Genomic DNA, 24,637 nt, shown 5'->3' on the forward strand with positions numbered 1-24,637 from the left:
CGGGAGGACCTTTGAGATGCAGATTTCCAGGAGTCCCATGGGCTGATTTTTTTCCCACATCATGGATGTTCCGTGCACTCAGGTCACAAAGGCTGTGTCTCCTCCTTCTCAACTACTCAGGGAAGGCTGCAAGGTTGGAGTCAAAAACTGAGATTCAAACCTTTGCTGCACCTCTTCTGTTCTATTACACCATGTTTTCCCTTCCTGCAGTAAGGAGGTTACTTTTTTTCTCTCTGAAAAGGGGCTCAGCAGAGGCAAAAAGAGCCCTCCGTGCAAGAGCCAAATCTGCAAGAGCAGGGTGTAATGACAATTCACAGCCTCCTGTAACACCAATCGGTAACAAGAGTGTCGCCCGTGTAGTGGGGAGAATATTCCCGGTAGAGCTGAGGAATCTTGGACTAGATACAAAAGTATCTCACTATGGAAATTCTAAATCATGAAGCATCAGAGGCAGTTTAAAGAAATCGTGAAAGCCACAGCCCTCTGAGCTTGTTGCTCAGGGAACTGCACGTTCTTCTAATGTGGGAACAGGTGATGTAAAAGCCCCCTTCTATTATCAAATGCTCAAGACTGACCCCAGCCAGGAGAGTGTTTTCCCTATAGTGTATTTTCCCTTCACATTGTGCAATTTCATCAGTTTAATATCCCCTGCTTGTATTTCCTCAGTCCACAGCTACAGAAAGTAGCTTCAGCTGTAGCTGTCCTGCAGCCAAACTGATGTGCTGCACGTAGGAGGCAGGTGACCCTAAGGTGACCTTGCAATGACTTCACTCGGTGCCTCACAGTAACCTATAGATACTGGTGCTGTAAAAATGGTTTTGTGAGAGGTATAAATACAAACACTGTGAGATCACATATTCCAGGCTGTAACTGAATGCAGATTCTTGGAAGAAAAACAACTCCAGGAGGAAAAAGCTGTCGAGTACGAGTACACTTCATAAATTTTTCCACAACCCCAAATGTACCATGCAACAAACAGGCTTTTTCTAGAAAGCAGGGCCGTGAACCCCACAATGGCTGGGCATTACTTGTATTGTTTGTAAACTGCCCAGAATGGGGAGGAGGAAGGGTTATCTCAAGCTCTTGTTGTGTTGATGTTCTTAGGATCTCCATGGGAACCAAGACCATCAGGAAGGAGTCGTGCTTGCTCTGCAAAGTGAGTGTGATGCCTTCAGTCTGGTGGCATGCAGCAGCTCCCCTTGCCCAAGGAATGCCCAGTGTGGCTGTTCCAGGCAGTCTCAGCAGTAAAACCAACCAGTGACTCAGGAGATCAGCCCACCCAGCCCAGCACTGACTCTGGGCAGGGAGGACACAGACTGTGCAGGAAACTGCTGAACCTCTGTCTTGCTGGACTCAAGTGCCACCAAAGGACCTGAGAGTCAAACATGTACCTGCCCACTACTTCAATTTTTGCTGTCTTTTCTCTCTACTTCTAGGAAAGCCAGAGCAAGGATAGTACAAGCAGGATTCCTAACAGCTTGTTCTGGAGCCATCATCCTTCAGATTGGAGAAGGGCAACCATCCTGGCAGATGCACCTGCTTGCAGTCAGAACAGCAAACCTTTGCTGTGCAGGAGATTTAGTGAGAGTTTACCTAGCTGTGAAAGGTGTCGTAACAATGACAATTACACTGTGGCCATAGGGAGCTCAGAGCTCCCTACACTCCGTCTCGCACTTGTCCATTAGTGTCTGGTGATGTTGCACAAATGCCTAGAGCAGGCAATCAAATAGAATTATGAGCTTAATTAAAACCCACCATGACTATTTAACCAGGCATAATTAAGCTATCCGACCTGGAATTTGCCCAGCACTCAAACACTTGCTATTTCAAATGGGCAAGAGTGGCCAGAAGTGGTTTTACAGTTCAGGGGAAAACTGCATGGCCAGCCCTACAGTCCCTCTACATCCATGCCAAGGCCTCGGTGCAACACAGTTGTTTGTGCATCTCCTGTTGAGCACTGTCTGGGCACAGGGCCACCCTCACACAACCCCTGCCAGGAGCTTGGCCCCAGCTCAGTGGGCTGCACACCACCTTCTGCCACTCTGCATGTTTTTCTCCCTCTCTCCAGCAGTTACTCTCTAATTATTCATTGGAGCAGGGACTGGATGCTGTGACAACAAAGCTTGTGCCACAATCCTGCAGAGTCCCTCCCTGACCAGTAAATAGTTGTTGAGATTGAAAATAATCCATCTGGGCTTCTGTTCAGCCTCAGAGGAGGAGAATGCAGAGGCTGCACATGGCCTCCATGGCCATCTCCTACTCATGCTGCTTTTAATGAGGCTTAGCCATGCTCCTCAAGGCTCTGTCCCAGTGAGGGCCGGCAGCAAGGGACATCTGGCTTGGGAGAGATGCCAGAGCTTGGCCATAATGCAAGATCCTGTCTATCAGCAGGGTCAGCCCTGGTGACTGCTGCAGTGTTGTCCCTGTAGGCACCAAGCATGGGCTGGGGACCCACCTGCACTTCTGGGCATCACCTCCCAGATCTTCTTCTGTGACTCTCTTAAGTACTCTGAGCTAAAGGTTTCCATGTGGTCTGTCCATCTCAGGCATTTCCGTGGTTTTGGAATGTTTCAGCTATAATTGTCCTATTCTCTGTGGCCAAGATTTGGGACAGATATGTACTTTTGTGCATTCTTACCTCTGGTTTGTTGCAAAAACAAAGTGCTGCCCAAGGCTGGAGGTTTGGCAGGGAGTGCCCACTTTGAGTAGGAGGTTTTCTGCTTTGCCTAAACTGGACAAGTTACAGGTGTCAGAAAAAAATTTTGTAGCACTTTCTCAGTGTGATGGGGCTTGTAGATGCTCACTGATACGGCTGATGTTAATATTAAATTGTGTTCTAGGTAGAAAAAATATGCCAAACTCTGAAAAATCAGCACATTGATGCCACCATCAATCAGAAGACACACCAAAAATTGTTGCTATATTTCATTTTGTGTGGATTAATTTTATGCAGCTAACATGGAACTAATTGTATTTATTTCTTGCACAGAGAAATTAATGAATGTTGGAGCAGCATTTAGAGACAGCATAAAACAGTCAGAGAAAAGCTGAAAATGAAGTTATGTCCTCAGAGCAGCATTTAAACTGAATTTAAACTTGCACTGAAGCTACAAGCTGAAGAAGAGAAAACAAAGGATGAAATTGTTTCATATGACATGAACATCTACTCTGTGGTGTGAGCAAACCACAAGGCTGAGGGGGAAGGAGGAAGGAAGAGTAAATAATGTACAATATGCCCTGGAGATCTTCTGTAGAGCACTCAGCTCACAGGAAGAGCAGGAAGCAAAATAAAGCACCCTCAGTTCTGATACTCTCTGATTTCAGAGGGTTTCACATCATCCTTCATTTTCCTTAGCCAGTTTAGGAACAGAGAACGTCCTTGCATGACCTGATAAAGCCATCTATTGGTGGTTTCCCTTCAGTGTCCCTGGCTCTTCAACCTTGCCTGGGCTTGCATCAGTCCTGTGGATCTCTGGGCTCCTGTGTCTCTTTAAGAAACTTGGCCAGGCTTAGCACTGATGTCTTTTCATCTTCCTGGATTACTGGATGAATGTCAAACCCACTTAATCCCGTAACTCACAGTAAGGGGTTCATTTCTTGTCCCATCTGCAAGGTGCCAGGCTGGGGCTGAGGGCAGCGAAGGCGGCAGGAGACTGGGATCCTTCTCCATAACTGGGGACTGGATGGGATGAGGGAAGGGGGAGCTTCCCTAGGTTTGTTTTTTTGTCATGAACTTAGGCATCATAAGTTTCTATTTTATTAATTTTTCTCTATGTCTACCTGCTTTCTGTTTTTATATTGTGAGATCCTGAGAGACGGGGATTGAGGTTTTTTTTATTCTGGATTTTTACAGCACTTCGTGCAAACCCTGAGTGCTGTCATAACAGATAAATATCGTAAAAAAATCCTGTGTATATAATAAGTTGTGTTGTTTCCTGGCTTCATGATGAGGTGCCTAATTAACGTTGCATCTAATGCTTGGACCAGCTCCATAACTGGTGTAAACTAACAAAGTTGCCTGTTTCTTGCCCTGCGGTAGCAGAGTTTAACCTGACAGCCACCTGAAATATTTCATTTAACCTGAAATATTCCATGTGTGGAGACACTTCCGTCTGATTTTCTCATGTACACGTGTCCCTGTGAGAGATCATTTTGGTGCAGGGCAGTGTTAGTTATCTCAGCCCTACAGAGGGAAGTAGTAGCCCCAGGGGGCTGATCTTAGCTCTGTGTTTTGCTGACCTGTGCTGAGAAAGAGCAGAACCTTTTTGAAATAAGTGGGTAGCACTGATACATGACAAAAATAGAGCTCAAAACATGTCTAAGGCAGGGATATCTTGGTCTATTCTCTCCTAGATGTTTGGATAAAGGAGAGAAAATACAGCTAAGATAAAAAGACAGCCAGGATGGTTGGAGGCCTGGGGGGAGAAGAGGCTGGGCTGTATTCATGGGTGCCTGCCTGGCACTTTCTCCTTGACATGCTGAGAGGCAGTTCACAAATGCAAGAATTTGTTGTCTGGGTGTCACATTGCTGAATGTCACTGAAGTGTCTCAGACTTCAGGTTTTCTGTGCTAAGTGCAGAAGAAATCTCCATGACCACTGCAGAGATGATGCTCCTGGCATCAGCAGGCAGCTGGTTCCTCCTGTATTTGGGGCTAAATCTGTCCACTTCTGTGTCGACCCTGCTCATTGTCTAAGGCACAAGAAACCCAGCCTTGACATAGCTTTTGGGCTGGACACATGAAAACCTCAAGTACTGCTTTTTTGAGCACAGAAGCTCATTCTATTCACACAGGAATGTTTGTGTGCTTGCGAAGCTGGGGGTGTAGCATGGGAAAGAATGAGTTCCTGTGATGTTTTGTGACGAAAAAGTGGACACACAGTTAAAGAAAAAAGGTCCCATTTTATCCCAGCCAAGCCTCATTGGGGAAACTCCAACAAAATCAGTGGTGTTTGGCCCAGAGTGAGCATGTTGGCATAAGCATAAAATGAAGCATCCAAATGGTCACAGATGATTTATGAGAATTCCCCATGCCTTTACTGCCATTTCCTCCAGCTGTCCGAACTCCTTCCACACCATCCTCCCATTGGAGAGCAGGAATTAGCCTCCTTTTTCCTAAATGCTACATTTGGAGAAGACATCTGACTGAGCAGGCCCTCCCTGCAGATGGGAATGGCTTCGGATATTGAAGGGTTGTTCTTAACATAAACATGCTAGCTCCAGCTCCCCTGGAAAACCAAACACCTTCCTTGGGCTCCTTTAGCAGGCACTGTTTCCCCTCGTGGAAAGTCTATGTGGAATGGATATAGCATCAATTAGGGAAAAGCTAGCAGCAGCTGATGGGAAGTTGGTACCTCCCCAGTGTGAAAAGGACAGAGTTGTTTTACTTTGGGTTCTCTACTTGCTTGTTATTTCCTTCTGTCCTGTTTGTCCCAGAGCTGAATAATGTTTTTACATGTGTCCTTCTCCAGGGCAGGGTCCTCTGGGACCTCTGCAGTGCCACATTTAATGTCCTGCAGAGACCTGCCGTGACTGCTGAGGGAGGAAGAAGGTCACAGACTTTTGGTGTTCCTGTCAACCTGACCATCACTTCCACTGGAGCACAGTGCTCCTAATAGGTCTTGCTGATCCCTCATGTCTGGGGAGCAATGCTCAAGGCCGGTTTCTTTGCTCCCAGGTGACCCCTGGCTGGAAATGTGCCATGCTGAGGATAAGAGCCAAAAGGAATGACAGTTTTAAAGCAGCTGGGGGTTGAGGGTGGGTCACAAAAGCCACAGCCCTGGAAGGTGCCCTTGGTTGCTCCTACGTGGTACTGACCCTGGTGTCAGTATTAACCCTCAGCACTGTCATGACAGATGGGTTTTGCTGTCTTCTCTCCTCAGGGTCTCTCTCCGGCTGCTGTGTTGTCCATGGGCCATCCCCCTGGCCCAGGGACTGTCCCTTGCATCTCCACCAGGACGCTGCTCTTTGGTGAGGGAGGAGTTGAAGAGAAAAGCTGTGGGCACAGCTACTCCATGTGCCACTGATATGGAGGATCCTGATTGCAAGGTGCTTTCATGAAGTTGGGGAAAATCCCCTGAAGCCCTACCAGGTAGGGAAGCTCTGGCCAGTGCAACGTGAGCAATTCTGTTCAGATGTTAGTGCAGAGGGAGAAAAAATTCCCAGGGATGACTCACAAATTCCTGAATGTGCTGAATGTGCTGAGGTTTTTCTGAGATGAGGTCAGGTCTCACAGAAGCAGGACTGCTGCAGAAGGGGCTGAGCTGATGGCTTGATCTCCATCCTGTGTGTGCTCAAAAAGAGATACCACAACAGCCCTGGGGCAGAGTCCAGTACTGGAACATATCCTTCTCCAGCAGCTGAGGAAATACAAGGATGTCTGCCAGCGTCCCCTTTGCCACCTCTCCCTGCTAGATTAGTATCTGCAAACTCACCTGGAAGGGGAATATCAGCAGTTCCTTGGGATTTGGTCAATGCTTACAACCAGCAGTGTAGCAAGCTTAGAGACAGACACAGAAGCAGAAAGAAACACAAGGAAACACTTCAAGCAGGGCTAACATCAGACATGCTTTTATTTCAGCTTTCAAGGTGGTTTTCCAGATCTAATTGTGTTCAGTAGTTAAAAAGCGCATTCATTTCTTCGTTACCCGCAGCATATTGGGTGTCCCTGTTCTTATGTTGTTTTGATTTCTAGGCATTTGAGGGTTTAATAAGGCTTTGTGTTTGTTTAAAGAATTATTGCCCACCCAATTGAAAGATAATGGGATGCTGTAGCCTTGCCAAGTGTTTTTATGCTTCAATAAAACAACAAGCAATTTACACAAGGCAATAAAACGGTACCCTGCCTCCTCAATGAAGAAACACAAAGCCATGTTTGAAACCATGTCTAGCTCAGAAAATAAATCCACCCTTGCTCAATGCACTCCATAAAATTAACTGGGTACAAAATCCCCCATACGCTCCCTGTTTCCCAGAATTTGGAAAATTAGCACAAGATGTGTTAGAAAATCTTATAATGTGTCAGCATAATTTGTCCCAAGATATGCTGCTGTCAGTGAAACAACAGACTGACTACCCATTAAGACTTCCAAAGGGGTGTAGGTTTGATCACGTACCCCATCAATCCCTTATTTCTTTTCTCTTTGGGCTCTGTCACTCTTGCAGCCCTGCCTGGTTGTGTGGAGCATTGAAGAACCCCCTCTGATGTAAGGAACTGCCTCTTTACCCACTCTGCTACAGGGCTCAGGCATTTGAGGGCATTTTCCACACTGGCATTCAGAAAATTTTGAAGGCTGTGCTGACCTTTTGCCCTCTGAACAGCTCTGTCATCTCAATTCAAAGGGCTGAGAGCATCCTCGAGCCCTCAGGGTGGGCTCTTCTTGCCTTGCCTGCTTCTTCTATAGTGGCAAAGGAGAATTTTGGAATCCCATGGAGACCGACCACAGCAGGGAAGTAAGAGCCCTGTTCCCTCAGAAGTGTCTTGTCAGGTGTCTTACCTCAGTTTGAGTTTTGAGCTTCAAAAGCCTGCCTGGAGCTCCATCTGGAAGCTATCCTGGTCAGAAGGAGGCTCTGGCCCCTTCAGGGACTGCAATAGGGAGGAGAGTTCAAGCTCTGTCATGACTGAAGTGGCAAGAAGAGTTCTGAGCCCAAAGTGGAGTAGAACCCTCTTCTTGTCCTCACACAGCACTTTCCCTTCCAGCAGAAAAGGATTTCTGCTGGCTGTTCCAGTGGATAATGCCCCAGCAAAACTGAACTTTGCCTTCTCCTCTTTGCAGCAGTTTGTACTCTAAGTGTTGCTCTTGGTAGTGCAGCAGGGGCACCACCTATAAATAAAGGCTCAAATTTGCCTTTGCAGATGCCAACCAAACTGAGGCCCTGAAGCACAGGATGGAAAAAAGGATGGTGGAGACTCACAGCAATACTGCCCTAGATTCCAGCTGGGAGCCAGCGAGGAACACACTCCCTACATTCCCCAGTGAATCCTCCCTCAAAACCCATCCAGCCCTGCATATCCAAGCACGTGATGGTTAAAAGCTTGGAGTCATTGAGAACAGCATTTTCCCTACTGGCATGAGGCACTTCAGAGCAGCATCCAGCTGTGGCCAAGGACCTTCTGAGATGCTTTTTAGGCCTGCACCTCCACCCAACCGGCTGCTAATCCTTTGGGAGTGCTTTGGTGACCTTTGTTTTGGGGCACCCGCCAGCCTCTTCAGCAGCTGCTGCTCTGAGTGACCCTCCTGGCTTACAACAATGGAGGATGTTTAAAGAAATAAATATACAATCTGGCCCACAGCAAAGCCAGGTTCACAGCAATCTTTCCTGACAAATAAAGGTCAGAAACTCCTGAAATGGAAACACACTGTGGTATTAAGGTTAAAGCTTTCACATATCTCTTTTGCCATTAAAATCCCACTTTTCATGAAGATTTTCTCCTTCCAGAAAGGATCCAGCTCATTTGAGCCATCAGCTTGTCAAAGTATGATGGATTAATGCAGCAAAAGGTTGCTGAAGCTTTTAGCTATCCTCCTCTGGATATATATTTCAAAAACCACCCTTGACCTGGCATACAGAGCAAATTTCACTCCTAGTCCTGAAGGCTTGGCCAGGGGGATGCTTGTGAGACCAGATCACTGCTCCCTGCAGAAATGACAGGGGTCAAAGAAGTAACCACAGTCTAATTTCTAACAGCTGAGACCTTCAATGCGAGGAGCTGATACAAAAGCAGCACTGTCTGTGCCTTACTTATTTTCCACTAAATGCTGAAACAGAAACCAGAAAATTAAAGAAAACTGAGTCCTTGCTACTGTGTTTAGACATCATCTCCTCTTGGCTACCCTCCAGAATCTTTTTTTGGACAAGTCCCAGAGGTAATGCAATGTAGGAGAGAGGGAGCAAATGCACACTAGGGTCTATTTTTAGTGATTACAGTAAGGCTGAAATCTGTTCCCTCCCCCCAGTCCATCCTCAGCCAAAAAAAAGGTCCCAGAGAAGCTGCTGAAGCCATACTGAACAGGCTGTGCCGGTGACACCCTCTCTGCTGGGGTGCTCACCTTCCATGCCTGAGCCAGCAAGAGGGGACACCAACGACAGTCAGGAGAGCTGGCTCCTCTGTCCTGGGTGATTTCAGGCTGATTGCTTCCCTGCTTGGGTCCAGGGCATGTGGTATGCTGGGAATCTGCTCCCTCCACAGCCTTCTCCTGCTCCCCTCAGAGAAACAGCCACTAATCAGAGAAACATCAGCTTTCACAGAGTGCTGCACCACAGGGAACACAGAGGCCATTTCCCTTCCCATTCTTCAAGAGTCTTTCTATTCTGCAGTTTCTATAATTATGGGGAACACTTCAATGAGATGGGGTATTTGCTCCTCTCCACTTCATCATCACCATCTGGATTTGTTGCTCTTGCCATATGTCCCACAGCTCATGTTACAGTCACCCTCTGTGCCTCCAGCACTGGCTGCTGTGCTGTTGTTTGCCCTGGAGCTTGGCACCCCTTGGAAGGGTAGGAGAGGGTGGCACAGGGGAGCTTGAGGCAGATACTGATCTCACAGTGTTGTTCTTGAGAAAACTGGAGTCACTCTGTAACCTCACAGCACCGCTCCACCATACCTCATGGTTCCCATATCAGATCTTTCTGTAATTTACACCACTGTGAAACCAGAGTAAGTTTGCTGCTGCAGGAGAGTTTGTCCAGGTTTACTTCAGCTTTAATGAAGCCTAAAGATTATCCATGGGGGAAGAGAAGGAAAGAGGGAGAATGAGGGAACGTGTCATTGCTTGGATTGGCAGAATCTTTTCCAAACGGAATGTTTTCCACTGGCCTGCAGTAGTTCAACAAATAATGACATTAATCCACTCCTTCCAAGTCTCCTTCCTCCATTCACCCATTCCAGCCCTTTCTCCAGCAGGAACAGCCCACAGAGTATCTGTGCAGCATCCAGCTGTCCCCAGTTATTGACACAGGTACAAGGGATGGGATGAGAGGAGCAATGATGGTGCAATATCCTGCACACCTGAGCTGGCCACAGAACCTCAGTTGCCTTATTCCTTTCCGCTGCAGCTGACCGAGTGTTAGGAGGTTTCTCATGGACTGGGGGGGTAAGGAGGTAGCCCTGCTGTTGTGTGTTCTCAAGCTGGTGCCAAGCACAGCAGTGTAGGTGTTATGGACCCACCACCAGGGGAATCTGGGCATGATCCATGGCAGCACAACTCTGACATCTTTGTGTTTTCTCTCATTCGCCCCAGGACCACACAGTTCCAGCACTCTGACTCCAGCATTACATTTGTAAAGAGTGACCAAGACACCCCACAGGACTCTGTATTACACAAAATGTTAATAATTCCAGTTCTGCTTCCTTTCCCAGGAGTTAATTTCCCTTAAGACAGGATTTTGGTGAGATGTCCTGGGTTGGTTATTCCTTTCCCACATCTGGGTGGGAAGCACTGTGCCAGCAATCTGTCTGCCTAGCAGCTGTAGCGAAGTGAGTTTTATGTGTATAGCATTAGCAGAACATTTTAGGATTCTCTAGGATGAAAACTATGGCCATATAAACCTAACACCTTGCAGTAAAAACAATTCAGCCAAATGTGCTCTGGAGTGTAGTTTTAATCACCTCTGGGCCTCTCTCTCTGCATGCAGTGTGTCTGTGATCTGCCCCAACAGCACTTCACCCTCATGAAGATTTGTGACTTTTAACCAGGGCAGGTCTTGAAGGCAATCAAAAGCTAGTCAAATTTATACTTCAATGCATGTAATTTCTTCTGTTTTCCCTTGTGCTCCAGCTGATAGGGCATAGATGTTATTTGCACCTCTTGGGCAGCTCAGTCAGAACTGCATTAAAGTACAGGAAAGATGGACTGTGAAAGGGAAGCCACAGGGAACCCAGTGCTTGTGAAAGAAGTCAGCTTAATGTCTTTCATAAGTCTCTCAGCCCCCCACTTTTTCACTGAATCATAAAGTTAAAACTGGGGAAGGCTGACAACACAGGAGTCCCCTCTACGCCTCTGCCATGCCACTGTTGGTGAGAGCCTCTGGTATTTGCTGTGGTCCTGGTGGGGGATGTCCCCAGTGGGGGATGGATCACAGTTATCACTGCTGGTGTTTAACCAGGGAGCTCCTCTCTGCTGAGCATGTCCTATCATTGCCAAATTATTTTTTTCATTTCCTCAATGGACTTTGCCTCTTGGGCTTCCACTGCTGCTCTCTTCACCCCTCTGATTTCACAGACAGGATGTTGTGTTTCCCACTGCAATAACTCCCCATTGTCTCTTGTTGGGTTGCCGTCCTCATGGGCCTCTTTCCCCTGCCTGACATTTCCTTCTTTCTTCAGTAAGTTGGGGTCTGGCTCATGTGGAGAGCTCTGTGGGGAAGACAAATATTTATTCTTGGGGTCACAGTCTCTCACTGCTGGGCAATGCAGGGAGAAAGGTCTGTGGATAAAACCTTGCTGTTTGTGATTATATTTTGGATGGGATGCAGCATCTACCTGAGCTGGCTCAGCTGCCCCATGGCTTATGCATAATCTTATTTTAAAATGTTTTCAGAGTCCTGAATGATATTTTGAAACCAGACAAGAGCTGGACAACCAGACAAACATCAAGGTGCTCAGATTGTAAGTTAATGCTTATGAAAAACAAACATGAGGTCATACAGAGGAAATATATGGCCACACTGGATTTAAGGGTAGCTATATTGATTTTAATGAGGGTTTATTTAATATTTCCACTAAAAAACACAAACTGCTTCAGATAGCTTTTGAGAGGCTGCTGAGGATTTTCCAGTTGTCCCACTTTGATGCCTACATCTCACTTTCACAAACTCTGATTCTTCCACGTCCCTCAATAGCAGCTCAGTCCTCACGCTTTTGGCATGAACAGCCCCACTGCAGGCAGCAGAGCTGCCAGCACAAGGAAATCTGGGAATCAAATCCACCAGATGTTTGCCCTAAAGATTTTCACGGGCTGGATTTCCATGGGAAGCTCTTCCCTGGAGAGGTGGTGAGTCTGCAAACATCCACACCAGCTGCGTGGGAGCCTGGGCCACCCCATCTGCACACACATCTCCATCAACCTCATTTTGGGCGGAAGAGGAGGTTTGCTCTGTGTGGCCTCTCTCTGCCATCCCATCTTTCTTCTCCCTTCACACACCACCACAGAGGGCTGCAGTGTGTCAGACAGAAGTGTCACTTGTGGCTCTGCCCCTCCTACGTGAATTCTGTGTCCCTCAAACCCTACTGAAGGAGGCCATCTCAGCCAGCCTGTGTCAGCCCCATCCATCCATCCATGTCTGTGACCTCCTCGAGCTGCAGCCAGGCTCTGGCTGTGCGAGCACACGCTCTGCACTTGACCCATCATTTTGGCAATGTCACCGACTTCGGTCCAATTACAGCAGTCATGAATTGGACCCTGTTCACGCCCTGGAACTGCCACAGCTTACAGCTAAAGTTCAGACAGTTACACAATGAAACCATTCACACGACTCATTAACTCCGGACTATGCATTGAAAATAACTGTGTCATATGAGTCTCTGATTAAATTTTCCCAGTTTATATCATTTATAGGTGCCTTCCTGTTCATAACAGCAAATCTAGTTATGTTAAACTTTCTGTCTGTCAGTGTAGGAAGAGTGGCATGTAGAGCACAATATAATAATTCTTTAGTGTTATTAATTGTTGTCATCCCAAATAATACAGGCTCTGGAAGTATTTTAAATCCAAGCTCAAATGTGATAAGAATGGAGCCAGCTTCTTCAAGACACCAGTGTGCCTTTGGATTTGTATTTCATACTTCTTGAACTTTATTTTTATTGTTTTTTAATTTACAACAGCAGTCAAGTCCAAGTTTCCAAGTAAGCAAAGTGTGAAGGCACTTGGAATTCAATAAGGTTTATACTGTTGTCTACACATGGGAAGACACAAGGATCTTCTGCTTATGTGATTTATAGGATTGTATTTCTCTGCTGAGTGCCAACAGCAAACCTTATGTTGTATTTGTCTGTGCTCTTGTATTAAAGCTTTAATAACAAATGCAGCACAGGGGTTTCTGTGTATCACAAAGCACTTGCAAACTAAAGCACACGTGTCCCAAGCTCCAAGAGGCACAATGGAGAGATGATTGCAGAGATGGCTTTGGGGAGTTAGTTTCGGTTTGTGCTGCAGTAGAGAAGCAATGGCAAATTCTAGAACACAAAACCCTGTCCAAAACAGGCAGAGGTGCAGTAAGTCCCATGAAGTGAAGCAGAGATACAGAACAGACAAGGACAAAGAAAAGAATGAGCTGTCAAGGCTGGTATTAATAATAGCGTGCAGCGAGAGAGAAGTGGACAAGCCCGTGCCAAGGCAACTTTGCTGGATGCTGCGAAGGAGGATATGAGATGACCTTAACAGTCTGTGCGAGGATACAAGAGCGGGTCACGCACTTAGAGCAATGCTGTGAGCACAGCTTTGCTGGCAATCACTTTGTGCTTCTGCAGAGGTAATGTCAAGAGGAAGTCATTAAAAAAAACGAGCCTGTCATCAGCAAGACATGAGATGGACATGTGTTGGAGAAATGTCAGGATAGAGGGCTGCTAGGACAGAGGACACTCCAGGTTCTTGAGATAGTTTATGAAATAACAACAGCTGGTGTTTGATCACAGGTCAGATGTCTGGGAGAAAGAGATAGCTGCTCCCAGGTCCTGAGCCAACAGAAATATTGCTAGAAGGAAGTAAAAGTTCAAATGCTTAGGAAGAAAAATTAAAGACCTGTTCACCTGTGCCAGTCTCAAGTCATCAGCAACCCATGCAGAGCAACGCATCAGAGAAAGACCGAAACACACAGTGAGACAACTGTGGGGAAGCAGATTTGTAAGACACCAGCAAAGAAACAACAGGTAAAACATGGAGCAGATGCAGTGGCATCCCCAGCAGGCACCTTGTGTTCTCTCCATCCAACACTGTTGCAATGCGCTACATCTTGCTATGCCAAGGTTAATAATTTACAGAAAAAATTCTTCCTTAGTCACTTATACTTTCAATCTGCCCAAACCCAGACTAGTTTTATACAACTCTGATAATGGATTTTTCCTAGAAGGAGAGTCTCAAAGTAAGGTGCACAATTAATATTGCCGCACAGCTTTTTATTTGGTATTTATTTTCTGACGTTTACTGATATTCACAACCACTCTCACACCTTCTTGAATAAAAAAAAAGTGTTGGGTAGATGGAGGCATTCTATGGAATTCAGATACAGATTTGGGTCTAAATCATGAAGTATTTAACTAATAGATGTGATATATTCAATTAACTTGCACTTTTGTACATGAGGCAAAACCCAAAGCGCTTTAATAAGCGTACGTTATACTTTTCCATCTGATTCAAAGCTCTCTATCACACTAAGGTACGTGGCTGAAGAGGTCACCTGTGTTTGACTTGGAATTATAAAGTTTGTCCAGGTTTAAATATGAAAGCAAGTCTACAAATGAAACAGGGCTTGAAACCGAGGTCTGATTGAAGTGCACTTTGGAAAGCCATTTTGAAAGGCATTTTAAATTTTACTCTTACCTTGTTGCCAAATCAACAGTGGTTTGACTCACATATCAGAGTTTTCAAGGAAAAAAAGCTTCAGATGAACTTATTTACGTAGGAAAAGGTTTTTCAAAACAACTGCACAGGGGCCAGGATCAACATCTGAACACGGGCTGAGTTGTTGCATGTTTAGAATTATTTCTTTCATTAAAGGCATGAGGGATATCTCAGGCATCTTGGGGCCTGATTCAGAGTTGTAACATCCTAAACCAGTAATTGCTGTGCCGGGTAAAACCTCTTTACATATGCAAAGCTTCCAAACCCAGTTCCTTTCCAGCTCCATAGAGGCAAGCCCACCATGTCTATGATGCTGGGGCTGTAGCAGCAGCATTGCTGGACGTTATGATCCAAATCTTCTGCAAGAACAAGGCTCTCAGTAAAAGGACCAGCAAACTTCTTTTCATCTGGTCGCTGCTTAGGCAGTGAGCAGGCTCATAAAACTAAAGGTGTTTGTTCAAGCAACTGCACTGAATGTGGGAGAGATACACTGGATTAAGAGCCTTCCCTTGTGGAGCTCTTCGCTGCAATTAGCTAACAACAGACCATCAAGGTGAGGGAAAGCCAAATGTTTGTGAACAAAGAAAGTGTGACTTCAGGCAGAGAAACTGAAAAGTGGGGTGGTGGCAGTCTGGTCCTAAAGTGAGTGGGTGCCTACAGACAAAACCCTGCAAGAAGGGCAGCAGAATGGGGCTGTAGGGTGTCAGAACAAAGAACTTTCTCTTCACTGTTTTAAAAAGGACTTTTAATGAAAAAAAAAAAAAATCTGGACTAGAACATGCAGCAGTGTGAAATAAAATATTTTGTTTGACTTCCTTCTGTCTCCAGTCACTCATGTACTTTCTGCATTCCTTCCTATACAGGGCCTCAATTACCACTACAAGCGCAGAGATGTTTCTGACTTGGAAGAAATGTGGCATTAGGTGCAGCATGTCTGCAAACAGATCATGTGAGATGTATCGTTCGGAAAATGTACCCAGGGAGCCGAGTATTTTATTTTGTGATTTGGGGCAGAGCTCTCCTCAGCTCTAAACTCCTGCACCCACCAGTGGCACCCTTGAGAAGGTTTAAGTAGCCCTCTCATAATGTTGCCTCCGCTCCCAGAGGAGGGCTGATAAACTTTTCTTTGCAAACGGCTTTATCTGGACCTGAGACCTTTGTTTTGCACAGGCAAATGGTTACAGCACATACCCCTCCCACTGCAGATACCCCTTCAGGGCGCTGGGTTCTCTTGTGAATACCCTCCCCAGCATGCCAACCTGGCAGGCAGAAGGGTGGAGGGACACCCAAACCTTTAAAACACTTTGTGCCAATTTGTAAGAAAGCAACAAGGACAATTGTTATGAAATCTTTGCCAGCTGGGAAAGATCTTCACCAAGAACTCTAGTAATTTCCAGTCATGTGGAAAAAAACTTCCTTTATTTGCAACTGTTTTAAACTGACTCCATAATCTGATCACTTGTCCGATGGGAGACTGTGGAGCCCTGTTTCTGATCCTGGACACAGCAGCATAAACAAGGCATGATTTGATCAAAGTCACTGGAGCAGCAGAGGGGGATGCACGGCATGACTGTGAGGAACATCTGGCTTGATGCAGTAATAAAATCTGAACAGAGTGGATTTCAAGCATCTCCCATTTCCAGCTATTTTAGTCTACGAGAAGATAGGCAATATCTGTAGAGATATTCCTGAAATATCTGAAAGAAATAAAGCCACAATGCCTTGTGAGAGACCCTACTAAGAATGGCACTGTACACAGACTTTGGAGCAGCAGAGCCCAGAACATCTTACAGCAAAGCACCTAGCTAAATCCCGGGTCTGATCATTCCTCCTCACTCAGGAACAGATGACTTCAGACAAATTAACTGTGTTAATATGAAAAACTTCTTGGTGACAGGTGTTCAACACTGAGATTATTTAAAATGCCAACTAAGTTTTTTTTTTTTCATGTGTCACCAGTTTGCATTGCCAAGTATCTCGTCACAAGAAAGCATTAAAATTCATGCAGAAAACCCCTAACATTTTTGGCAGGGCATTGCAACACTGGAAGAGAGAAATTTTGGAGGAATGGAGACAAACACACAGCTGGGCGCTGAAAAACTTCTCCAGCCACTCGCTGTGCCCATCCCAGATTATTTATTCGCGGAATTCCCGAAGGCAAGAGGGTGCCGGGGTAAGAAAAGCGAGCTGGGTGGAGAACCCAGCGAAAAACGGCTCCGAGCAGCAGCCTCGCATGGAGACAAAACCAAGCATCCTTTGAATAAGCGCGGGGATGCGGAGCGGCAGGAGGAGGTGCGGAGCACGGCGGGGAGAAGCGGGAGGGAAAGGCTGCTGCCGCTGCCTCCGCTGACATCACCCCGGGCCGATTTACATTTCCCGACGTCACTCACAAACCCCTGCGGCCGCAGGGGAGCGGGGATGCTCCGAGCGGCTCTGGCTGCAGTCGCGGCCCCTCCGCGCCCCCGGCCGGCTGCGGGGGGGCCGGGGCCGGGGCCGGGCCGGCGGCGCGGGCGGGGCGGGCCGGCGGCGCGGGGCCCTTTAAGAGGTGCCGGCGGCGCGGGAGGCGGCACAGGCCGGGCGTGCGTGGAGCCGAGCCCCGCGCACGGCCCCCGGAGCCCGCGGCGCCCCGGCCCGCCGCACCGAGCCCCGCTCCCGCACCCCCGCGTCCCATTATACCCACATCCACCGCAGGGATCGCCGGCGCCCGGACGGCGCGGACACCGCACCGCGCCGGGATCCGCCGCACCGCGCCGCTTGCGCGGACCTCACCGCACCGAGTTCCGCCGCGCGGAGCCCGCCGGGCGGACCGAGCGGCGCGGAGCCCCGGGCCCTCCCGCATCCCGCGTCCCGCATCCCGCCGCCGATCCCCATCGCCCCGAGCGCGCTGCCCGCGGCGCGTCCCGGCGGGGCGGCGGGCATGGCAGCCGGGAGCCGGCCCGGGGGGGCCCTGCCGCTGCCGCTGCTGCTGCTGCTGCCGCTGCTGGTGTTGCCGGCGGCGGGCGGCGGGTGCGCGGCGGAGGGCGGCCCGCTGGAGCCCTTCGACGCGCTGTACGCCAGCGGGGTGGAGGCGTACTACGGCGGGGACTTCGCGGGCGCTGCGCGGCTCCTGGAGCGGGCGCTGCGCAGCCGGCGGGAGCTGCGGGCGGCGCGGCTGCGGTGCCGGCGGCTGTGCCGAGCGCGGGTGCGGCTGGCGGCGCCGGGCCCGGGCCCCGGCGGGGACCTGGCGTTCTTGGGCTCGGTGCTGCGGCGAGCAGAATGCGTGCGGCGCTGCGAGGAGCCGCGCCTGGGCGCCGCGTCCCGCCACCGCGCCGCCGAGGAGGTGCGCGCCGACTTCCAGCGCAGGGTGCCCTACAGCTACCTGCAGCGCGCGTACATCCAGGTAGGCACCGCCCGGCCCGGCCCGGCACTCATAGCCTCCCTCTCCGAAGGGTTACCCGCGCTTCCATATTCGCGAACATCCCAGGGGTGCCCCCTCTGCCATCTCCCAAGCCGCCCGGGTATGGTCCCCCACAACGTTCTCAGTGGTCATGGCCAGTTCCCGAGGCACAGAATCCTGGATGGCAGTGTAGATTCTCTCCAGCTTTAGTTCACCTTTGCTTTTCCTGTCTGGTTTTGTGTGGTTTTTTGTTTTGTTTTGTTTTTTTTTTTCCTATTTGCTTCGGGAAAAGGATGTTTTTGTTTCAGTGTAACACAGTATAATGCTGAAAATTGTCTGCCTTCAGTTCGCAGAGAAAAACCTCCAGAAACCCCTCAGTAACACCCCAATGCCCTCTGCCAGAGGTGTTTCCCTTTCAGACAAGCTGAAATGAGTCCATGTTTCAGGAGCTGACACTGTATGTGAAGCTGGAAGGTACATAACCTGAGTTCCAGGGACCTGACGGTCAATATCCTGATGTGATGTGAAATACTTTGTAGTATTTCTTCAAAGTAGCAGTGTGCAGTCAGTATTTAGCGGCCACTGACATCCTGAGTATCATCCTCTTATCCCAGTAACTTCTGCCTTATAACTGGTGCCTTCCCTGGGACAAATGGTGTTACTCTTTGAACTTCCTTGCCAAAACGAAGAAGAAAAACCAAAGGAAAAAAAAAATAAAACTAAACCAAACAACCTCCCCACCAACCCCCACCGTGATAGTTAATGGTATTTTTCTTATTCATTCAAGACTTGTGCTCTGTCAAGCCAACTACCTGTAGTAAGTTTTCCTGTTCATGACTAGTAAGGATAGAAACTCTGGGAATCTTGTTTTGTGCCAAGTGGAATGTTTAAAGCATTTCTGGAACATCTCCCTGTGGATTTCTGCTTTATTTGAGCACATTCATAACCTTTTAGTTGCTATAGGCAACTTAAAAGGTGAAGACCTGCATAGCAGAGCACGGGGAGGGTGATTCTGCTGAAATCCATTTCCAGGTAGAGAAGAAAACGTCTTTCCTAGGCAGTGCTGGTGCTGTGGTGCAGTGCTTACACAGCAACGCATCAAGGAGGCAAACCATCAGCTCTGAAACCTAGTGGAAAATCATTGCTGCATTGCTTTTTTTAATGCTTCCTTTTCTGTCATTGCCATAATGTCAGTTTTACAAGTCAGGGACTAGAACTGCATTGGCTTAAACTCTAGTGGCCATGTGATGCATAGAGTTCCTGAAGGAATTCCTGGGGGTGAACTGGAACTGTTATTTGGCTTGTGTGCAATGCCAGGGCAGCTGATGGTCCTTACGATAAAATATACTCTATGTCGTGTCAGCATCTGTGGGAAGTGACACAAAATTTGCCATGTTAAAAAATGAAGTGATTTCTTAATCTGATTCCAAAGCCTTTTTCAGACTTACTGATGTCAAACTCACTGAAGAACTTTCCGCTAAATTAAGTAATAGGGTTTTTGTCTCCCACTTCAGTAAAAATGATATATAAAGCCCCAGAAAATTTCGGGGTATGGGCTGTTCTTGCATGTATGCTTCTATTGAGACTGAGGTTATTTTCCTCATGAAAAATGGCATTATAAGCTTTTCAAAGCAATGTGTTGAAAACAGCCCCTTTAAAATTTATTTTATTTGTGACTCATCTTAGTTTGCTTTTGGAACATCTGGTGATTTTGTGTTCATGCTAATACCGATTTCACTGCTCTCAGATGAAGTAGTGGATGTTCTTGTTACCTGCATGGCTGTCCAGGTGTTGGGCATTGGAGCCAGGGGAAGGTACTCTTTGACTAGACTTGTTTGCGTTTTTAATACCTTTTCCTTTAACCCTTTCTGATGTTTTGTGAGCAGCCCTCTGACCAACCTTGTCCCTCACAGCACCCTGCAGTGATTTGTCCACATCCTCACCTGGCTGCTTCCTGTACCTGAGCTCTGCTCCCGGGATTGCCCTTTTGCTCTGGCTCAACAAGTCTGTGCACAGGAGAAAATACCCCACACGGGATTTGCCTGCACTTGCAGCAAACACGAGGTCTAATATCATACACTTGGATGTGAAGCAACCCCTCATGCCAAGGCTGGGTGCCAAGGCTTTGGCATGTTCCCTGAGGGTTGGGATGCACCAGCTCCGCACCCTCTCGGTTGACTTCGGCTGCAGCATCTGCTCAGCCTTTTGTCTGCAAAGGGGGGCTGCAAAGTGGGGCTTGTGCAGAGCCCCCCTGCCTTGCTTCACCCTCGTGTTTTGCTTCTTGAAACCAAAGAGGAAATGAGATGAGGTCCAACACCCTGCTGTGTACCCTGTCCAGCTCCTCCCTGGGCTGCATGATGAGGCCAAGATCCTGGGCACTAGTACAGAGCACTGGGATGATGGCAGGGTTTGGTGGCATTTGTGGTTTGAGAGAAGAGGAGCAGCCTGGAATGTGCTTCCCACCTCCCACTCTTGCTGACCTCGTGCTTGTTTGTTTCTCAGGAGGGGAGAAACACATCCCATCAGGAGGGAGTGACAGAGCAAGGAACAGATGAAAAAAATCGAAGGGTTTGGCTCTTGTGCAGTTCTTTGAAAAACGGTGCTGAATATACATGAACTAATCCTTGCAACACTCCTGTGGGGTAGGAAAAGCAAAGGCTTTCAGTCCTGCTGGACAGATGCATAGCCAAACGTTGGCCAGTACTGCGTGTGCCTCTGCTGTTTTGGGAGCAGCAGATCCATCCAGATGCCCTGAGAGCAGGCAGGGCTCCCTGCTGCCTTTTGGTACCCTGGGAACAGGCTGGGGTTTCCCCCTGCCTCTGGTCTCTCGCTGCAGGGCAAGCACCAGCACAGCCTGGCTCAGTTGTGATGATGTGAATGGGACTGTGCAGTGAATTGGTGGAAAACTGGTGCTAGATTTGGAAGTTTGGGACTTTATTGCTCCTTTGTTTTGCTTTTTTGGGACTTTTAAACTGGATGATAGCAGCAACTGCACTGGGCTGCATTGCCCCTGCTTCTGAGCAAATGCTCAAGATATTCCTACAGAGAGCACTGTAAGGGGGCAGGGAGGTGATGATGTGTGTAGGTGAAATACCAGTGCTATCCCTCTATAAAAACATTCTATCAGCCTCTGCCTGATCATCCCCATCATCCTGTCATTTCCTAATTTATCCGTACTTTTCTGAAACAGCAGCAGTGGTCTTCTGAAGACCACTTTACTATTTCACAGATGTGATCTGAGTGTTTCTGGTGACTCTGGCATGATGTGAGGGGAGGCTGTGGTGCACTGCAGGAATGGGACAGCTTGTGGATTCAGCTAGAGGTTTCTGTCAGCTTCGGGCTTAGGATCAGGCTCCTGAGGCTGACTGCAAACTCCACAGATTGCAATGAACAAGCAGCCCAAGTGCAAATGCGTTTTCAAGACTTTGCAGCTTCTCAGTAGGTATTTAAGTACGAAGACTCCTCCTTTTCCTAGGACAGCTGGTGTGTTCAGGTAATTTGGAAATATAGTGGGTACATCTGGTTGAGGCAGTTAGGGTGGGGTGGGTTTGAAAAGGTGTGGAAACATGCAAAGCATCTAGTGGGCTCTCTACATCACAGTGAAAAGGTTCTTCGGTGGGTTTCTGCTGTCATGTCTCATGGGCTGGTCAGTTTGCCAAATGCTGGTGAGCCTCAGCTCTGTGCTGGCTGCTTGGTCTTTGTCAAAGAAATAACCTCTGGGCTTGGCAGGTGGGTTGGGTGGGATCTCTTTGCCCTCTTAAATATTTTATTAGTCCTGTCCTCCTTGCTTTGCTGCTTTAGTCATCTTGTTTCTGAAAAAAACCAAGCCTGCAGGCCATGATTTTCCTAACCCTGCTTTTTGGAGTTTTTCTAGCTGAGAGTGAGTGGAGGAGGAAATGTACACAATGTACTACGTGACAGCATTTGCTGCTGCAAGCTGCTGACTCAGGAGCTGTGTTGGAGCTTGCCCTGGATGGTCTGCCATAAACCCTGTGACAGAGCATTACTTCCAGTCCCCACTCTAACTCCTGCAAGTCAGCTTGGTCCGAAAACAGCAAGTAACGTGGAAAAGTTGATCACTGCGTCAATTGTAAGACCTAATCTTATTTCTCTTCTACCTTACTGACCCTCCCCTTGAGGTCTCTTTCCTTTGTCTCATCCTGTTCCCAGCCACAGCAACCCCTGGCCTGGTTGCTGGGTTGATGGCTATAGCCTGTTTTAACTTTCCCTGGATATTGGTGTGCTGTTGCTGAGCACTTCCTCCCACTCTGTAAATACTGAATTGCAGCGGTCTTGTCTCCCCACTCGCCTGAATGCCCCATTGCACATCGGTGAAGCATGGCAGGAATCATACAGACGTAGTATGTAACCACCAGCCTTCAATCTAGATGAAATAAAGCCTTTTAGTCTGTGCTTGGGTTTAGAACAATAAATAAAACAAGTCCCCAGCATGCTGGACATTGCTTCTTGCTTAGTAATGCCAGATTGTAGGTGGAGCAGAAGGGGCGAGAGTCTGACTGTGTCTGGCTTATTCTGCCTTTGGCCTGAGTTCTCCCTTGCCATGTCTGATATGTTCTTCAGTTGTGTTACCATCATGACTTCGTGTGTTGCAAGCATAAAACAATAATGTTTAGGTTTTCCATGTTGTAGGAGAAGCTGTTTATTTGTTCTTTAAAGCAGTTTCTTTTTTTTCTTAAAGACGGTCTTGTATGGGGAGAACTTCCACTTTTATCTTCAATGCCGAGTTTTCCACAGTGCAGCAGATGGGACAGTGCTGGAGGCACCCCTGGGAACATGTCCTTGCGTCACACCATGCTGTCCTGCCCACCCACACCCCCATGGTGTCTGAAATGCAACAGGCACAATAATCACTTGATAAAAGACCACAGGAGAAAAACAAGAGAGACAAGTGGGAGCCCAAACTTCAGAAACACATGTGATACAGATTATTACTGACTCCAGTTCTGCCTTTGAAGACTCCCTATTTATGGGAATCCAGACCCAAGGGAGGAGAGTTGTGTATGTAAACCTTGGCCTTTAACCTCTCTAGGTCTGGTTGTTGTGTCCTCTGCCAGTCCTTATGTGATCTCTCCACCAGCCACATTTGGGTATCTGAGTGGCTGTACCAACCCTCGGGATGGTTGCTGAGACACCTCCACCAAATTCTTTCCACCTCAAGTAACTACTCCCTGCTGCCCACCTCTGAGTGTTTCACAGGGCCAGAGACCTTTGTCTGTGTGACAGATATGTGGATCACCTACCTAGGGATTGTGGAGTAATTTTGGATTCACAGCAATGTAGTTGCTTAGGGAATTCCTTTTGTTTCACTCAAGGACTGCTGTTTTCCATGAACAGTTTGCTCGGTTTTCCTTGGTGCCACAATGCTGCATGGACCTAAGCAGATAACGGGGTCCTGTCCTGGGGTGAGCCACAGCCTTTGGGGAAATGTGGTTTCACTTGCAGCATCTCATGGGCAGTGACACAGGATAATGTGTAAAACCTCTCACTTTAAAGTCTTTGGGGGAGCAGCTATTTCTCATCACAGGCACCACCTGGCCTGCAAGGTCTGCCTGTGCAGTTGGTCTTGTTTTCACAGGATTTATGTGACATCTCAGACAAAGACCTATAGTAAAACTGTCACATAATCATTATTATTTGGATTTTTACTATTAGTGGTGTTTATTTATCTTCAATCATGAGAATTAGTATTACTCAGATACTGGATAAATAAACAGATCCCAGAATTAATCTCTTGGAACGTCTCTTTATTTAGATTTTCTGAGAAAGCATTCCTACTCCTCAGCAGAGGGTAAATGTTAGTGCTCAGAAAGTTAAAATTATTTAGGACAAAAATAAACTCAGTTTATGGGGATGGAAAACTCTTGAGTCTTGATGCTTGGGTCAGTGTCCTGGTTTAGAGCAAGACATTTAGTCCTGCCCTATGCCAGGGACACTGACCCAGCTGCCCTTGCTTCTGTTCTTGCTGACAATTCAAATTAAATGCTTTAAAAATGTTTAAAGTTGAAAGTATTGTCAGAGATGGAAAGAGGTGACCCAGTGGTTCAATCTGCTGCCAGCAAATGCAAGCTAGGTACATCTTTGTCGTGATGGTGTCTCGGTGTCTTCACAGGAGTCTCAGTCTTGACCTTTTGGGCTTGACTATGGGCTTGTGATGTACTAAAAATTAGACTAGGTGATTGTAGTGATTTTCTGCTGGTTTCTTCTGTTTATTGAGCGTTGGATTGTTGTTGTCGTTTTTTTAATTATTATTTAAATAGAGCAAATCCAAAACCAAAATTAAAGTGTTTGCAGTTTGCCACATGTTTTCAACTGGTAGTAAATTAGCACAGCACTGCCCAGCAAATCAGGACACGGCCAGTGAGCACATACTGGTCTTAGACCCACTAAGGTCATTTCATACAGCCTAGTATCATCCATTTGATAGCCAGGGCTGCTCTTTTTGTCTTGCCAAATCCTTCTTTCTCACTTCATGGCTATGCAGTCAGGCCAGAGCCTCAAAATACACTTGCAGTGTGTCCCAGCCTGTAATATTTCTCAGTCTTTTGGAGAAAACAAGGTAATCCTGAATTCCTCCTTACTTCTTGGCAACCTCCGCTGGCATGGCTTGGATGATGGATGAGACAGGTGTGACTCACATGGTTTGAGTGGATTTTTTGAGACCTTGATCTAAAGGCCTCAGA

At 47.5% G+C, this 24,637-nt stretch overlaps 1 protein-coding gene across 3 annotated transcripts in view; it reads left to right on the forward strand.

The window, feature by feature from the left end:
* The window catches only part of P3H2 (prolyl 3-hydroxylase 2), a 98,703-nt gene that overhangs the window by 18,294 nt on the left and 55,772 nt on the right, over nt 1-24,637 (forward strand). The window contains exons 2-3 of one of the 3 annotated variants that reach the window (XM_040074630.2): nt 5,882-6,090; nt 15,424-16,733. In XM_040074630.2, the coding sequence (XP_039930564.1) occupies nt 16,563-16,733 (171 nt within the window). In that variant the 5' untranslated portion in view covers nt 5,882-6,090; nt 15,424-16,562. Of the gene's footprint in view, nt 1-5,881; nt 6,091-15,423; nt 16,734-17,468; nt 17,940-21,835; nt 21,995-24,637 lie in introns of those variants that run through there. The other 2 variants (XM_040074629.2, XM_058421983.1) reach the window with 2 other exon arrangements.

Source organism: Hirundo rustica, chromosome 10 (genome assembly GCF_015227805.2).
Source record: "Hirundo rustica isolate bHirRus1 chromosome 10, bHirRus1.pri.v3, whole genome shotgun sequence".
In the NCBI taxonomy this organism is placed as follows: Eukaryota; Metazoa; Chordata; class Aves; order Passeriformes; family Hirundinidae; genus Hirundo; species Hirundo rustica.